The sequence below is a fragment of the Embiotoca jacksoni genome, unplaced genomic scaffold (genome assembly GCF_022577435.1).
Source record: "Embiotoca jacksoni isolate LCO1_2020_lvr unplaced genomic scaffold, fEmbJac1.0.p SCAF_14, whole genome shotgun sequence".
In the NCBI taxonomy this organism is placed as follows: domain Eukaryota; kingdom Metazoa; phylum Chordata; class Actinopteri; family Embiotocidae; genus Embiotoca; species Embiotoca jacksoni.
Genome location: NW_027185274.1, coordinates 2,772,883 through 2,789,138, shown reverse-complemented (window position 1 = coordinate 2,789,138; position 16,256 = coordinate 2,772,883). Strand labels below are relative to the sequence as shown.

The 16,256-nt window shown below is 44.0% G+C and overlaps 1 protein-coding gene across 1 annotated transcript; it reads left to right on the top strand.

The window, feature by feature from the left end:
• The first annotated feature begins 316 nt into the window (after window positions 1-316).
• Window positions 317-15,984, top strand: farsb (phenylalanyl-tRNA synthetase subunit beta). Its single transcript, XM_069147466.1, has 18 exons — window positions 317-426; window positions 815-870; window positions 992-1,146; window positions 2,356-2,428; window positions 2,567-2,682; window positions 3,901-4,051; window positions 4,150-4,258; window positions 4,492-4,562; window positions 4,651-4,712; window positions 5,675-5,726; window positions 5,839-5,900; window positions 6,445-6,652; window positions 6,753-6,833; window positions 6,942-7,034; window positions 8,251-8,368; window positions 8,846-8,998; window positions 14,428-14,575; window positions 15,009-15,984. Exons 1-18 carry the CDS (start codon window positions 369-371, stop codon window positions 15,772-15,774), a joined length of 2,532 nt encoding a protein of 843 aa, XP_069003567.1. The 5' UTR covers window positions 317-368; the 3' UTR covers window positions 15,775-15,984.
• The last annotated feature ends 272 nt before the right edge of the window (window positions 15,985-16,256 follow it).

Genomic DNA, 16,256 nt, shown 5'->3' with positions numbered 1-16,256 from the left:
TGGGATTTGGCAATAAATACATAGACAAGATCACCGTGAAAAAAAAAAGAAAGTGAAAACATGGAGCTACATGACAGGACAAACAAAGACAGTGTTGGTCATACGTTTGTCCATGTGTGAAACAGAAAAATAATAAATAATGAAGGGTTACGCTATATGTTATAACCATTAGTTTCTTAATTTCGGTAAGAAATCATAAAACATGAATCACGACCGGATGACAGTGTGCACACAAGTGAACACCGAGGCTAACTTGAATAGTGGAAATGAATGACCAAAGTTTAGTTTTCAATCAGGCGCTGTTGCAGACAGCTACAGCGGCGTGGTGGGGTCCTTTTGCACAGGACTGAGGAGGATTAGCGGGCAACATGCCGACTGTCGGGGTGAAAAGGGACCTTCTCTTCAACGCTTTGGGCAGAACTTACAGTAAGTCGTGTTTCCTACGATTTCAAGTCAAGAACAAACAGCCTGTTTGTTTTCTCCACTCGTCCTTTTGACTAAAAGACGGAGGACAGAGGACCGACTGACAGTTGGCAACCAGCAGCTACTAACGAGCAGCTCATGTTCACTAAATAACTGAAGTTATTTTTTAACTATCTTCAATGAAAACGTAAATTATTTGACGGCAGTTTTCACTAGAAACTAACTGTATCTGTTAGAGAGCAGTGTTTGTGGTGGATGTCAACGTGGTTGCGTCATTTCCTCCGGTCCTGTCATTCAAACACCGGAGGGAAGTCTGCAGCCGGTGGGGGACAGACGGTGTTAATAACGTGTTAATAACGTGTTAATAACGTCTGTTTATCTCTTCTTGTAGCTGACGAGGAGTTTGACGAGCTGTGTTTTGAGTTTGGGCTGGAGTTGGATGAAATCGTAAGTAAACGACAGCAAATGAGAGTGTTTGTCTAATAAAGTAATTGAGTGACTGAATAAAGGACGCAGGGACATTCAGGTCTGAACATGTAGAAATCACTGGTCTCTGTCTCCACCACAGACCTCGGAGAAGGAGATCATCAGCAAGGAGCAAGGCGACTCCAAAGCATCCGGAGCATCTGACGTCATCCTGTACAAGATCGACGTGCCGGCGAACCGCTATGACCTGCTGTGTCTGGAGGGGCTGGTCCGAGGACTGCAGGTCTTCAAGAACAAGTGAGTCCTACTCTGCTCAACAGAACTGACATGTAACCCAACATGTGCAAAACTCCTGCTGTTTTTGCTCCTATTTAGGACAGATACAGGAGATCGTTCCTAATACAGGAGATCGTTCCTGATACAGGAGATCGTTCCTGATACAGGAGATCTTTCCTGATACAGGAGATCGTTCCACATACAGGAGATCGTTCCTGATACAGGAGATCGTTCCTGATACAGGAGATCGTTCCAGATACAGGAGATCGTTCCTGATACAGGAGATCTTTCCTGATACAGGAGATCGTTCCTAATACAGGAGATCGTTCCACATACAGGAGATCGTTCCTGATACAGGAGATCGTTCCACATACAGGAGATCGTTCCAGATACAGGAGATCGTTCCTGATACAGGAGATCGTTCCAGATACAGGAGATCGTTCCTGATACAGGAGATCGTTCCTGATACAGGAGATCGTTCCTGATACAGGAGATCGTTCCAGATACAGGAGATCGTTCCTGATACAGGAGATCGTTCCAGATACAGGAGATCGTTCCAGATACAGGAGATCGTTCCAGATACAGGAGATCGTTCCTGATACAGGAGATCGTTCCTGATACAGGAGATCGTTCCTGCCGACCGCAATTAGACTGTACAATAACTCACCTCTGGCAAAATCCATCACATAACAATAACACTGTTGACTGTGTCTCTTGGTTGTTTGTATATAATGTATATAGATATATACTGTACTGTATATACTGTATATACTGTGCATTTTATATTTTATATTTATATTTAATATTTTTTACTGCTATTTTATTGCTTTTCTATTGTTCTATTACTATCTATTGCTTCTGTATGCTGCTGTAGCGAAAAAATTTCCCCTCGGGGATTAATAAAGTAACTACCTAACCTAACCTAACCTAACCTAACCTAACCTAACCTAACCTAACCTATTTAAGCACACGGGGATGATTGCCAAGTTCAAAACAAGGCTATGTATTCTGATTCATCGCTGACATGATACAACTCAGGGATTTTTTTTTTTCCCATCGTAAGGAGGATGGGTTTGTTTAGCAGTAAAATGTAGGGCTGTGTGTTCATGGTAAAAATCACATCCTTGTTGATTAATGCGTCGTCTGGCTGTCAGACCTGCTTCTCCATTAAGAGTGTATTGCGTGCTGATTTGCTTCACTGTTATCACAGAGATTCAATTTGTGTTCCAGGTTGGAGGCACCTCGTTACAGACGAGTTCGCCCGGTCAGCGGGGACCCTCAGAGGCTGATCATCACTAAAGAGGTGTGTGGACACGTTTACAATATTAAATAGCAAATAAGTAGCCTGAAGCTACAATCAGTCTCTTTGAGAAATCAAAATAAATCAGTGTTTTATCATGGTATTGGGTTAGTTTGTTACCGATCTGTTTGTTCTGTGCAGACAGCAGCAGTGCGACCGTACGCTGTCGCAGCAGTGTTGAGGAACATCACTTTCACACAAGAGCGCTACGACAGTTTCATCGAGCTGCAGGAGAAACTCCATCAGAACATCTGCAGGTCAGACCGATGAACAACGGCAGACGGCTGCAGATGTTCTGACAGTTGTATAATGTGTTGGTTTTTGGTGCCCTTGACTCTCGTCGATCACTAATAGTCGTCACATGTTTATGTTGTTAATTTTAAAGATATGATTTTTGTGCTTTAGAAAACCGGTTTAAGTTTCAGGGCTGACAAAGAATGTAATAAGTGAAATTGTTAACACTGTGCTACGTCACAGAGAAATACAAAACAGTAGTAATGAGCCTTTAAAATATAACTTTAATGTGTGCACGCATGAACCGATGCGTCGTGTAACAACAATGCAAACAGCAAAAGCAGTAATGATTCAGAATGTGTGGGAACGACAGCAATGAGACACAGAAACACAGTATTATGTCTCAGCTTGTTCGTGTCTGTAGACTACTAACAGGTTATTGACTGCCGGGCCATTAGAGGATCTGCAGAGTGCGTCTGCGTGTGATAACTAGCTTTTACTGTCTGGACCAACTCTGCAATGAAGAGGAGAGACAGACACGCGGTCATAACGTTGCACGAACTGGGCTTTAATTTCCTTTTCTGAAGCAGCGAACACAGAACAACACTTAGGTAACTTTTATGCTGAATGTTGTGCTTATCTGGAAGCAGACTGGCTTAATGGCAGAAACATATTCGCCGCTGTCAGCGTGCACCTCACAGTGGTGTTTCCAATGATACTTATCACACGAGAGACACTTCCCACAACAAGGACAAACCTGACCAACAGGTTTCCCACAAGGCCGCTTCCCTCAAGGGGAAAATCGGTTGACAACAAATGTTCTTGTGATGTATTTATAACGTCTTTGGCAAGATATAGTTTTAGTTGTTTTTTTTCTCCAGTAACTAAACAACAAATGAAAAACTGGTCAACAAAGACTTTTATTGTCAACTAATTTCTACTATTTGGGGGCAGCCCAATCATTTTAATACACACCTCCCTCCCTCTTTGTTTCATGCACCTGCTTTAAAGAGGCTGAATTACTTTCTTGCGCTCAACATACTTTCAACACTTACTGTGGCATTGGGTAACTTATTCTCACACAATGAACATGACTCCTGTAGTGTCCGGCACACTGCCCACAAGTGGCTGCCATTTTTTACCCTGTTTACACTGCTGGTATTGTTGTCCTTTCTAAAGTAGTTGTAGTTGGCAGGTTTAATTTAATGTCATCCAGTCAGGCACTAACTGTGTTTGTGCAGGAAGAGGAGCCTGGTGGCCATCGGGACCCATGACCTGGACACCCTCTCCGGCCCCTTCACATACACAGCCAAACCCCCCGGAGACATCAGCTTCAAGCCTCTCAACCAGACCAAAGAGTACACGGCGACGCAGCTCATGAGCCTCTACAAGGTGAATAGCTGGTCGGCTGGACGGCGGTCACACCAGCAGCTCGTCTGTTTGTTTTTCTGAGCAGTGGTGACGCAGTGTTGTTCTCTCGGTTCGCACAGACCGACAGCCACTTGAGGCATTATCTTCACATCATTGAAGACAAGCCTGTGTACCCAATCATCTACGACAGCAACGGCATTGTCCTGTCTATGCCTCCTATTATCAATGGTGAGTACTGTACTCTGTGTCTCTCTCCTCACTCTGCTTTTATTACCTGCCACTGTTGATAATTTATCAGTCTTTGACCAAGTGTGAACTTACAACTTTTTTTTTTAACCTAAAACCTAAAAATAAACAATATACTCCCAGTATTCGTATTTTTATATTAAAAGAAAAAACATATTTCTGCTATGCTGAAATGTCATCTGTCTGTTAATAGCATATTTTCCTGACTATTCCAGGGGACCATTCAAAAATCACCCTGAAGACAAAGAACGTCTTCATCGAGTGCACGGCGACAGATCTGACCAAGGTACAGCTGAGAGGAGACAGAAACACATCTTCACTGATCACTGTTGTCACGAGAAAAACTGACGGACGCTTTGTCACATTCCCTCCAGGCAAAGATCGTGTTGGACATGATGGTGACCATGTTCAGCGAGTATTGTTCACAGCCTTTCACGTAAGTCACATCTGTGTCCAACGCCGGCTTCTGAGCTGTGATTCTGTCTCGGCATGTTAAAAGTGGAACATGAAAACATACAGTTTGTTGTGAAACATCTGTGCACCTGCTCAGGGTAGAAAGTGGTAAAGTCAGAGAAATAAATTAGACTCCAAATGTTCACAAATGTGTATTAAATGATTTACAAATGACAAATAAGATCTGGAGACATGAAATGTCTTTCCCGCTTTTTATAATTACACATGAAGTGTAGCCCAGATGTCCCAGTTTTCCCCCGGTACTTAAATGCAGCATGTATTTGCAGATCTGTGTGGTGCTGCAGAACGTGAAGTATGTACGTTAGTAATGTACCCTGATCCGTGTGTATCAGGCGATCCGTGCACACCCATTAAACAATTTGTAAATAAATATCAATGAATGTTACAGTATTTATGGACATTTATGTACACGCGTGTGTTCAAATTGTTTATTTTTGTGTGGATTGGAATATATGCAAGTGCAATTTTGCTTAATTCATTTTTGGATCATTTTGAGTCTAATTTCTCTCCATATTATGCTGCTGTATTAATTGAGGAGTAAATCAGCTGTGATTCATTCATCCGCCTCCTTCAAAGTGATATCACAGCAGCTGTTTTCCATCAGCTGTCAGATCAATCTCCTGAACATCATTTAAAGTCTCTCTGCTGCAGTTGAGTTTATTTAATTGACTTCCTGTTCATTTTGTCTGACTGAATTCGTCCCTGCTTTGACATCACTGAGAATAACAGCAACTTTCCAAATGCTAAACTGTTGTTGTAAGACTTTGAATTTCTCTTATGGTCACAGTTTGTTCTATATTCAATATCCTGAGCTATTTTCCTCAACTTCAGCATTTATAACCTGATGCCATCATAAGAGTTGAATAAATGAGTGGAGAGCAAGAGTATTCCAGTGAGGCTGATATATTGCTCCTCGTCCTTCAGGGTGGAGGAGGCTGAGGTGGTGTACCCAGATGGCAAGACCTGCATGTACCCGGTACTGTATCAGCTGCAATCACCTTTTACACTGTCTTCTTGTTTTTCTTTTCTTTTTAAGTAACATGAAATCGTTTTAATGTCTCATCTGTTGTTCCTGGTTTGTTTTGTAGGAGCTGGCTTACAGGAAGGAGAAGCTGTCCAGCGATTTCATCAACCGAAAAGTCGGCATCAAGTAAGTGATTTGGACTTTCTCAGTCAGGATATGAGATAAACACCTAAGAGACATGAGAAGTGCCAGTTGGTGGTTGTTCAAGAGGCTTTTGCTTGTTTGTTTGTTTGTGTCACGTTTTGCATCCCTGGAAGACGAGCAAATGCTGAAGCTACAGAAGTTAATGAGGATCCAAATAAGTAAACAAATGTCTGCGCAAATGCACCGGCTCAGTTTGAGTCTGTGTGCAGGTACTATCCAACACAATCTAGTACAGTAGTCCTGCAACAAATCCTTTCTATTTTTATTTGGTTTATTCATTTTTGAAATATCCGAGTAAATGTGGGCTTCTAAACAAAGTTCAGACTGAACAGTGATTTATTGTAGTTTATTTATTTCATCTTTGAGGCACTTTAGACTTTCTAAAGAAATGTTTAAATATCTTACGTCTCCCACGCGGCATCAGCTGGTCCTGACCCAAACATGACCTGCTTAGCTTCAGCCCATCTTCATTAACATAACAAATCACAGCTTTTTAAAAAAAAATTTATTTCTCTTCTCCCGTCAGTGAGTCAACCGAGAACATAGCTCAACTGCTGACCAGGATGTGCCTGCTCTCCCAGGCTACCGGTGTCGCCGATGAGATCGAGGTCGAGATCCCGCCCACACGTTCTGACGTCATCCACGCCTGTGACATCATGGAGGATGCCGCCATGGCCTACGGTTTCAACAACATTACCCGCACCACGCCGCGCACCTACACTGTAGCCAACCAGGTACCCGGCTTTGCTCCTGTGTCTGCATGCTACATTACTTTCACCACACACTGTTGTCTCTCATCAGACATGCTGTTTGCGCTTGTTTATTTGTTCACAGTTCCCACTAAATAAACTAACAGAGCTGTTGAGACAAGACGTGGCGGCTGCTGGATTCACAGAGGCCCTCAACTTCGCCTTGGTAAGAAAAACAACACAAAGACACACAAACACAAAAAAACATTTTGTTTGTCTTTTTTTTCTCCTAAAAAAATGCTCAAAGAAATTAGTCCTCCTTCTCTTTCTGTAGTGTTCTCAAGAAGATATCGCAGACAAGCTTGGGAAGACGATCTCTGAAACCAGGGCGGCTCGTATTTCCAACCCCAAGACAGCAGAGTTCCAGGTAACATGCAGCAGAGCAGAGCTATAAATATAACGGAGGGGGGATTCAGGCCTGTTGTTCACAACGTTAGAAGAGTTAAATATACTTTTTTATGGTCTAACCTCACGTTGGCAGCAAACCTCTGTTTGTCCGTCAAACTCATTTCATCCCTTAATGCTCTCCTTCCTTCTGGATGGAACAGCACGTGAACCGAAGGCTCATGTTGAAATGTGAGACTTGACGGCGCCTGCAGATTACTTCAGAGAAGTGTGTCTGTTCCACGAGATGTGATTCAGACTGAGCACTGTAAAACCCAGCTGATACGGCTCCTCCGTAGAGAACGCTTCTCTCTGTTACTCGCATCAAGACTGTAGATGTGGAGCAGAGGATGAAAAATTATATATTGTCCAGCGGATACTGGCCATCACAGATTTATCTGTCGGCAGATATTGACTTTTTCTGTTTGCAGAATATAATGCAGAAAAAGAAAGAAACTGTTCTATTTGTGTTTTATATATATATAAAATAATATATATATATATATATATCCCAGTGAAGTTTACTGTTTCAGTTCACTGATGTCAGAGTGGGCGATAAACTACAATATCCTGCCTCCGATACGTATCTTTGTAACAAGTGTCAAAAGTGTTTGATAACAACATTTTAAGGGAACATTACAAAAACGATGTATTTCTCTACATACTCTGTGTTATATATACTCTATATAGTTAAAGAATAGTGGTCAATATATTTGTGTCAGAATGCCTTTACTCCCCTCATATCGATTATTGGCCTCAAAAAAGCAGCATCAGTCAGGCTCTAGTATTCAGCCTCCATGGTGAGCATTTATGAGAATTGCTGTATTAAATTCTGAATGCTTCATGGAGACTATATCTGTATCATCTGAAAGTCACTCTACTGGGATAACTAATGTTTAACCAGAAGTGAAACCTAGTCTTCTAGCCAGAGAGAAAATGAGTTATACACTCCAGATAGTTTCCAGGGCCAGTAAGTAAACAAATGAGAACGTTTCTAATTGAAACCTCGTTGTAATCAGATTATTTTTCCTCTGTGAGCGTTCTTTATAAAACTTCAGGTGAGGAAGGTAAAAACCAGAATCGACCTATAATCTGAAGTGGTAGTTGACTCGCTGTAATGTTTCCATAAGAGGGCGCTCTCTTCCCCTCTAAGAAACCGCAGCCGTGTTTCCAACCGGCCTCCGTTTTGCGTCCACCAGGTGGCGCGCACCACCCTGCTGCCGGGCCTGCTGAAGACCATCGCTGCCAACAGGAAGATGCCCCTTCCCCTCAAACTGTTCGAGATATCTGATGTGGTGCTGAAGGATGAGACCAAAGGTGGGCGTCTGCATGTGTGGAGGGATGGAAGCAGGCGTTTAGTCTTACATAGCACACTTCTGAAACCATTTTTAGACAGATATTAGGTAATAATTGGGGGAAATGTATTCTGGAAATTAAAATGTAAAATAGTTGTATTTGTTTTTCCTCATGTTGGATATCATTTAGATACTAGAATTATTGCTTGCAATGAGTAAATGTCGACGCTTGTGATGAATCTGATCTGTTTTATATCAAACTATGATACAGAAAAAAATTGTTGACAACCAACGTTGTCCTGACAAATGTTTCCATAAATATAAATAAAAACACAAAAGGCGCCATTTCAGAAGATTGATGGCACTTATATTCTGAATGAGATGGACTGGACATACTGTATCAGTAAAGCCCTGTTGTAGCCGGTCCCCTCGATGTCCCTCTCACCCACTCCCTCCCTCCCTCCCTCCCTCCCTCCCTCCCTCTCATCCCACCAACCAGATGTCGGGGCGAGGAACAGCCGGCGTTTCTGTGCCGTTTACTACAACAAGAGTCCAGGCTTCGAGGTGATCCACGGCCTGCTGGACCGAACCATGCAGCTGCTGGAGGTGAAGTCGGCCCGCGGAGAGGGCTACCACATCCAGGCTGCAGATGGTAAGAAGCCCGGGGGAGGCTGGAAACCCAACAACCGTAGGAATGTGCTGAGGAGCTAGCTTTTATTGGTGAATATCTTAAGAGTGGATTTCTAGCGCGAGGAGAAAATCCCAGCAGCAGGTGTCAAGCCATGTGAATTTATGTACAAGCTGGCGAGCAATAAATCTGGGTCACGTGAGGTTAAAAGGCAGGTTTTGTCGAGATTATTTAATCCAATCGTTTTTGTGTTTGTTATGAGGGCTTCATGTACTCTGCTTTACTAAGGGGGCATGTTTCCATGGCAGTGATATGCACAATTTTGTTTAGAGTCAGAATTTAACTCGCAATATGGGTGGTTAGTTTAGAGGAAATCAGTTCATTGGATAGACACAGAATCTGATTTATGAGAGAAAACATCTAATATGTCGGTCGAAGCTCCTACCACCATCTGCTACGTTGGTTTAAAATCATTTCATTTGTAACTTTTTGGTATTTATGTCAACATATTTCCATTTAAAAAAAAAATTGGTTGTTGAAAGTTGAAAATTAGTTGTAACTAAATAAACATTGGTAAATTATTGCTCAATTTAAAGTCCAGGGTTTGCACACAGCACCACTTTCTTCACTGTGATTGCAGTCTGGAAACCCTGTTCGCGTTAGTGTTGCCTTGGCCATATATATATATTTTTATTTTTTTTATTTTTATACATTCAATCATAGTTGCACCAGTGGTATTCAATGCTGATTGGTTAAAGGCTGCCCCAATAGTTTCAAAATGAACCTGAAGTCTACGCCCAATGGGATGCAACGTCTGGAAACGATTGTCCATGGAGTGCAGAGACTGATATTTGGGTGTGGTAACATCAAGCTACATTTACAGCGCAGACAGCGTCCACGGTACTTTCATTATTAGTGGAAAAACTAGAACCACGTCACGCTTTCCGGATTTTAGCGTCAACTTGTTTCCGAAGGATTGTTTCTCATAACGCTGCTGCTGAGTAACAGGCGTTATTTTACTTTGTACATCTGAGGGTAAACTTTGTTAACGACAATTCCGTAACTTCTATTTAGTTTGTCTTTTGTCATGTCTAGCAATAACGTCACCTTAATAAATCAGGATAACTCCGTCACCTTCCTTTAGCAAAGGAGGTACAACTGGGTATTGGGGCCACATGAAGGGAAATAAAGAGGACGAAGCTTTTAGTTTTTCAAGTTTAAAGTGGAAATGTCAAGAATATAGTTGAAATGTTGTATTCCTGGCACTAACATTGAAAGTTGAATTCTCAAAATGAGACAAACAGAATCTTTATCTTATGTTTTTAGTTCCATGCAACCCCGATACTCCATCGTAATGAAGGAACACTGAACAGCGTTGACGTAAAATGTTCCTGTCATCATTCTGCTCAATAAAAATCAAAGGTGTCAATGTCGGCCAAGAGAACTACCTCACTCTGTCTCCACTCATGAAATGCATGAGGGAGGTCGCACATTTTCAAAGGGTTCTCTGTTAAGTCATCGTCAATGAAACGCATTAAGTAAGTAATGTTGCATCAGCACTTTAAGTCTGTTCATACTTTAGATTAATTTTATTCTGAAAGGCTGTTTCAGTCACTAACCAAGAGCATCAAACCCTTTAATTCTGTTGTTCAGAGTCCAGTTACATTAACCGGTGGTGACATGTGATTGGCCCAATAATATTTATTCTAAAGTTGGGTTTAAATGGCAGACCGAGGTTTCATCTTTCTGATGCAGCTGCTCCGTTCCTGTGAGATTCGTAATCAGAAATGTTCGGCTTCGGTTTCTGAAGCGTTTCACGGGCCAGTCTGTGTTTTCCCAGAGAGACTCTCATACATCGTTCTGAGTTTTGGGTTCCTCACTTCCTCCTTTTGGTTCTTGCTCTCTCACTCTCCATCCTGTCTACCACCCACCTCTCTCCTCTCTTCCTCTTGGCTGGCATGCTTCAAGGTCACACTGCAGGATATCTCCCTCTGCCTCTGCTGGGGCTCATTCAGACTGCAAATCGATGGGCTCAAGTATCGGTGAATGAGAGAGGAGAGAGGAGAAGGTGGCAGACAGGGCGGAGGCGGGGGGGGGGGGGAGACGAGAAAGGACTAGAGAGAGCAGGAAAAGAGGGTTGGGGTGGGGGGGCAGTGTGAAGTCTGCAGTGTGGGAGAGTGCATGGGAGTCACCCACTGCAGCAGCGAGACGGACTGTCCACACACTACATACACCACATACACCTATGGGTGCTGAGACTGAAACAGACATCCTCTCCCCGTGTGCGCTAATGCAAAACACACTGGACACACACGCACACGCACACGCACACACACACACACACACACACACACACACACACACACACACACACACACACACTCTCCCACTCAGCCTATCTTTGCTGTTTTCTTTTTTTCCCGACACACTCTGCACCATTAGCCGAATCCCCCCCCACTTCCCCACATATGTCAGCGTCACCTTAACCCCATTACAAGGTCGTGACCCTGTCTGAGAGCTCACCTGACGCACACACACACACACACACACTCATGTCCTCAGGATGCATCCATCACCAGGGTGAAGCAGCACTACAGCTACCTCCACCATCACTCCCAGGGAATACATGTCAGCTGAGTTTCCGCCACTCAGCGGGGAAAAGAGGTGAAATGACGAGTCAGGGGATCACGAGTGGAGAAAGAGAAACACTTAAGAGACACATGCCCACGTTTCACTTAACAACTGTGTCCAATGAAAGGTCTCGGTTTGTTTGGACAGACGCTGTGATCACTGGACTTTTTTTTCCCCAGTTATTGATGTGTTCAGCCTGCATGCATTCTTAAAGGTTTATACTGATGTTTCAAAATGAAGCTGCAGTTTGATTTCAAGGGTAATTGTGGTGGTTTTAAATGTACGTCTTGTTTTGGCCATCATTAATACCCGTACATAACAATGGCAATGCCAAGATGCTTTAATCTGGGAACAAGACGACATTATCAAAAAGTAGTCCAACACAGAAAGAAACATATAAACAATAGTCCCCCTAAAGTTCACTAATGGTTTTTTTTTACCATTTGCTTTGCATAGTACTGTATGCAAAGGTTGAAGGCACTAAAAGTAAAGTGAGGATGCTTTCAGACATAATGCCATCAATAGTCTTTTTTGATTGTTTCATACAAAGTCGATTGAATAGAAAAAACAAAATTTGCCTTCAGCATCTTCCTCATCTGCAATGAGTGCCACGCTACAGACATGCTGGTTTCCCCCGACTGACTTCATATCTCAGGGAGTACTTTGGTGGGAACAATGTTTTCTTAATTAACAGAAATGATGGTCAAAACAAGACAAGCGCATCAGAACTGGTGAATTCTCAACATGTTAGCATTTTTCCTCATTACATTTCATTTTATTTAACCAGTTCAAATGCAGTAGCCAGATGTTTCAGACCTGAATTCACTGGGACTCTTTGGGTCTGGCCGCGCTCCATCAGGAATTGTTTCCAGTCGTCACAACCTGCTGGACATGCAACTTGGTCAGTCTCAAAACTATTGGAGCAGCTTTTAACCAATCAGCATTGACCACCGTATGCTCTCCACCTTCAACATCATCGCACTTCAGAGTGGCTGAGCAAACCTTACGGCGAAGAGGGTTTCCAGACTATAATCACAGGGAAAAAAACTGAAGCTTTGAGCCTCGTGTAGCAGAGCCAGACTAACAATGTAGTGCAGTGCAAAAAACAAAACAAACAAAAAAAGGCTCGGAAACGAGAAAGAAAACCCTCCAAGTCGTCATCGAAGCCCATATTCATCATCCTTGAGAGTCACTAGTGCAGGTAATAATTTCAGCTACTTGCAGGTGGAAGCCTGGATTTTTATAGCTTCATTAAAAGACTTGTTTGAATTCGCTGTCTGGTTAAAATGGAGACAAATCCTACAGCACTATCAGGCAGCTGTACTGGTGCTGATTCATCTATCGAACGCTCCCTTCTGCTGAAAGTTGAAGAGTGGGAGGAAAGTGGCCTGGCTCAAGTGTGGGATTTTCATTGACTGATTGGTTATTTAAGATGTACCGGGGCTATTTATATAGTTTCCATGGCATCCCTCTCTTGGTGCGAGTAGATGACGTGTGAGGCGACGCAAGCACATTCCACCAATTTAATCCACCTAACAGACACAGAGCGAGCAGCTGAAAGAAAATGGTCGACTTTCCACACACTCATTTGAAAGTGCACCGCATGTGTGTTGTAAGCCTTCATCCATAGTGATGAGTGAACATCTAAGCGGTGGGCTCTGGAACCCATTAGCAAGGCAGCGTGGGAAGAAGCAGTGTACTGTGTGTGTGTGTGTGTGTGTGTGTGTGTGTGTGTGTGTGTGTGTGTGTGTGTGTGTGTGAGAGAGTGAGGGGAGAGGGGGGGGGTTGTCATAGCAACCCCTGTATCTTGTTATCTCCCGACAAGTCCGCCTTTCTGTCTGTTTGCATGTCAGTGAGCAAAGTGAACAAATGCCGATCACATCGAGGAGAGTTCTCATTTCAGTTTTGATGGAGGCTTTCTTTTTTTTTTTTTCTTTTTCTTTTTATGCCATCTGGACTGATGTGACCTTTTACTCCTGACACTGCCATCCATACTGCACCATCACACTGTAATCAGAAGGAGAAATGTGCATGCGTCAAAGTGACCGAGACAGAAAATCCGATTACGGTCAAATAGCCTCCGGAGGTGGTTGAGTTAGAGTAATGATCTGTGACATTTTCACATAGACTGTGTTCCTTTCTCGGCTCTGTCAATGATTGATATTAAACAAGAAGGATTCGGCTTACACCCAGCAGATCAACGAATATTTTCCACTTCTGAGGGGGTTTTCCCTCGAATTAAAAAAAAAAAAAAAAAAAGGTATCCGCTGCAGTGGTCGTGGAGCCTTTTTCCCTTCTGAATTTGATAGGAACAGCTGATGTAGAAGTGATCATCAATAATGAATGCGGGTGAACAAATGGTGATCAAGGAACAAGAAAGGCAGCACTCAGCGTCGCACACGCCGTCATTGACTCATGATCTCGGAGATGTGGTGAAAAGTCGAGCATATGTCTTCGGCACTAAAAAGAAAAATGAATGCATCAGCAGTAACGTGGACATGAAAAAGTAACGTGAGGTGGCAAAAAACACGATCCAAGAAAGATCCGGATCGTACAGATGGTGCGTTAGACAGTAACAAACTGGTCTAAAATAGTTTGTCAGCGTACTTAAAAGGTTGCAAACAACCTGATGGAGGTGATAATTGTTTTAAAAATAAAAGCACTTCTCGCAAGAGCTCATGAAACGCCTCGATAGTAGCGAGAAGAGAAGCCAATGCCAGGTGTAGGCGTTGGCAGCCAAATCAGAGAAAGTCTAACATTAGTTGGATGGACGTGAGGCCAAAACTGTCTTTTCCCTGAAAGAATCTTCTGCTTTCTTTCAGATTCCACCTTTTTCCCCGGTCGCTGCGCGGAGATCTTCGTCCGCGGAAAGAGCGTCGGGCGTCTCGGAGTCCTCCACCCAGACGTCATCAACCGCTTCGAGCTGACCATGCCCTGCTCCGCCCTGGAGATGGACATCGAACCCCTCCTGTGATTTCACCTTCCCTAAAACCTAAACGCCCGCTGAAAATATACGTGGCAGTTCATATTTTCAGATCAGAAAAAGAAAAGAATGACGCTGATATTTGGCTTGAGATTTGTGGAAAAGATACCGGCTGTTTGGTTCATGTGGTTGAAGTGTGATGCGGCTGATGTGTTTGGTTGGTGCACGAGAAAACTCACGGACCAATCTGTCCCCCATCTTGATGTGGAGCCATTGAGTTTTATATACCAATAACAAGTCAGAAGAATTAAAAATGAGCAAGACTCCATTGTGTTTTGTGATGTGAATTGTGTGCATCTGTGTGTGGGCTTGTGCATGCGTGCCTGCTCTTAATTTAGACTACTTCTGCCTTGGGGTTAGTGCATGGTAATTACAGTCAGTGACTCATTACCTGTTGCTCTGTTGCCTTGGTTCTTCCAGTGGCCACACTGCTGAAATCCCACTCACACACGACGTCCCCATGCAAGAAGTCATCAAGCACCAGTTCCCCACGCAAGACGACTCCCGGCAGTCCCGGCTCTCCCTCCCGACCTCCACAAAAACTGTCTTCGGTGACATGAGCACACGAGCGGCTCTCGGAGCTCTCAACGACTTTCTGGCAGACAGAAGCTACATGGAGGGCTTCGCGGCATCCCGAGCTGACGCCAGCGTCTTTGATGCCATCCCCTCCCCCCCCCCGCCGACCTTCTGCCACCTCCAGCGCTGGTACAACCACATCAGGTCCTTCCAGACGGAAAGAGCTCGTCTCCCGTCGGCCAAGAGCGAGTTTGTCCTCCCGGCAGCGACGAACGGCAGCAGCGACGATGACGTGGACCTCTTTGGCTCGGACGACGAGGCCGAGGGCGCGGAGGCGTCTCGGCTCAGGGAGCAGCGCCTCGCCGCGTACGCCGCCAAGAAGTCCAAGAAGCCGGCGCTCGTCGCCAAGTCCTCCATCCTGTTTGACGTCAAGCCCTGGGACGACGAGACGGACATGGCCAAGATGGAGGAGTGCGTCCGCGGCGTCGGCATGGACGGGCTTCTGTGGGGGCAGTCCAAGCTGGTGCCGGTGGGCTACGGCATCAAGAAGCTCCAGATAGGGTGTGTGGTGGAGGATGATAAAGTGGGGACGGATCTGCTGGAAGAAGCCATCACCGCCTTTGAGGAATATGTTCAATCCGTGGACGTGGCTGCCTTCAATAAGATCTGACTCACACGGACGGAATAAATTGACTCAGTGGCGCCTCTGATGTTGTCTGGTCTTGGCTTGAGCTACGCGATGTATCCAACGGTGTTCAGTAGCAATCCCAACGTTCATGTAACAACTCAGGTGCTCCATTTAAAAAGATCCTTTATCCTTTGGTACAAGTACAAGAGATCCTCGCCGTCAGTCATCAAATAAAACCATTCTAACTTTTGACTTGTGCACCGAATCTTTTATTGTTTTGCATATTTTTGTTTTATCCGGTAACAAACTTCCACGTACCCACCGATGCTTTATTTGCAATTCAAAGGGAAGTAGCTGCAGCCGGTCGACTCCATGTGCAAGTGAGCCGTGCAGATAACAAGTCGTCTTGTAAATGGAGTCTGACAGGTGCTCCGGCATTCCTTCAAACTCTACTGTAGCAAAGGCAGGTTAACTCTTTCAGACGGCTTGCTCCAACCTGCACAGCGTTCAGCCTTCGAGAACAA

Excerpts from the sequence above, each read along its gene's own strand:
- farsb (XM_069147466.1), top strand. The coding sequence starts at position 369 with ATGCCGACTGTCGGGGTGAAAAGGGACCTTCTCTTCAACGCTTTGGGC. Across the intron at positions 5,901-6,444 it reads AACCGAAAAGTCGGCATCAA|TGAGTCAACCGAGAACATAG; the intron begins GTAAGTGATTTG and ends TTCTCCCGTCAG. Across the intron at positions 8,369-8,845 it reads GCTGAAGGATGAGACCAAAG|ATGTCGGGGCGAGGAACAGC; the intron begins GTGGGCGTCTGC and ends CCCACCAACCAG.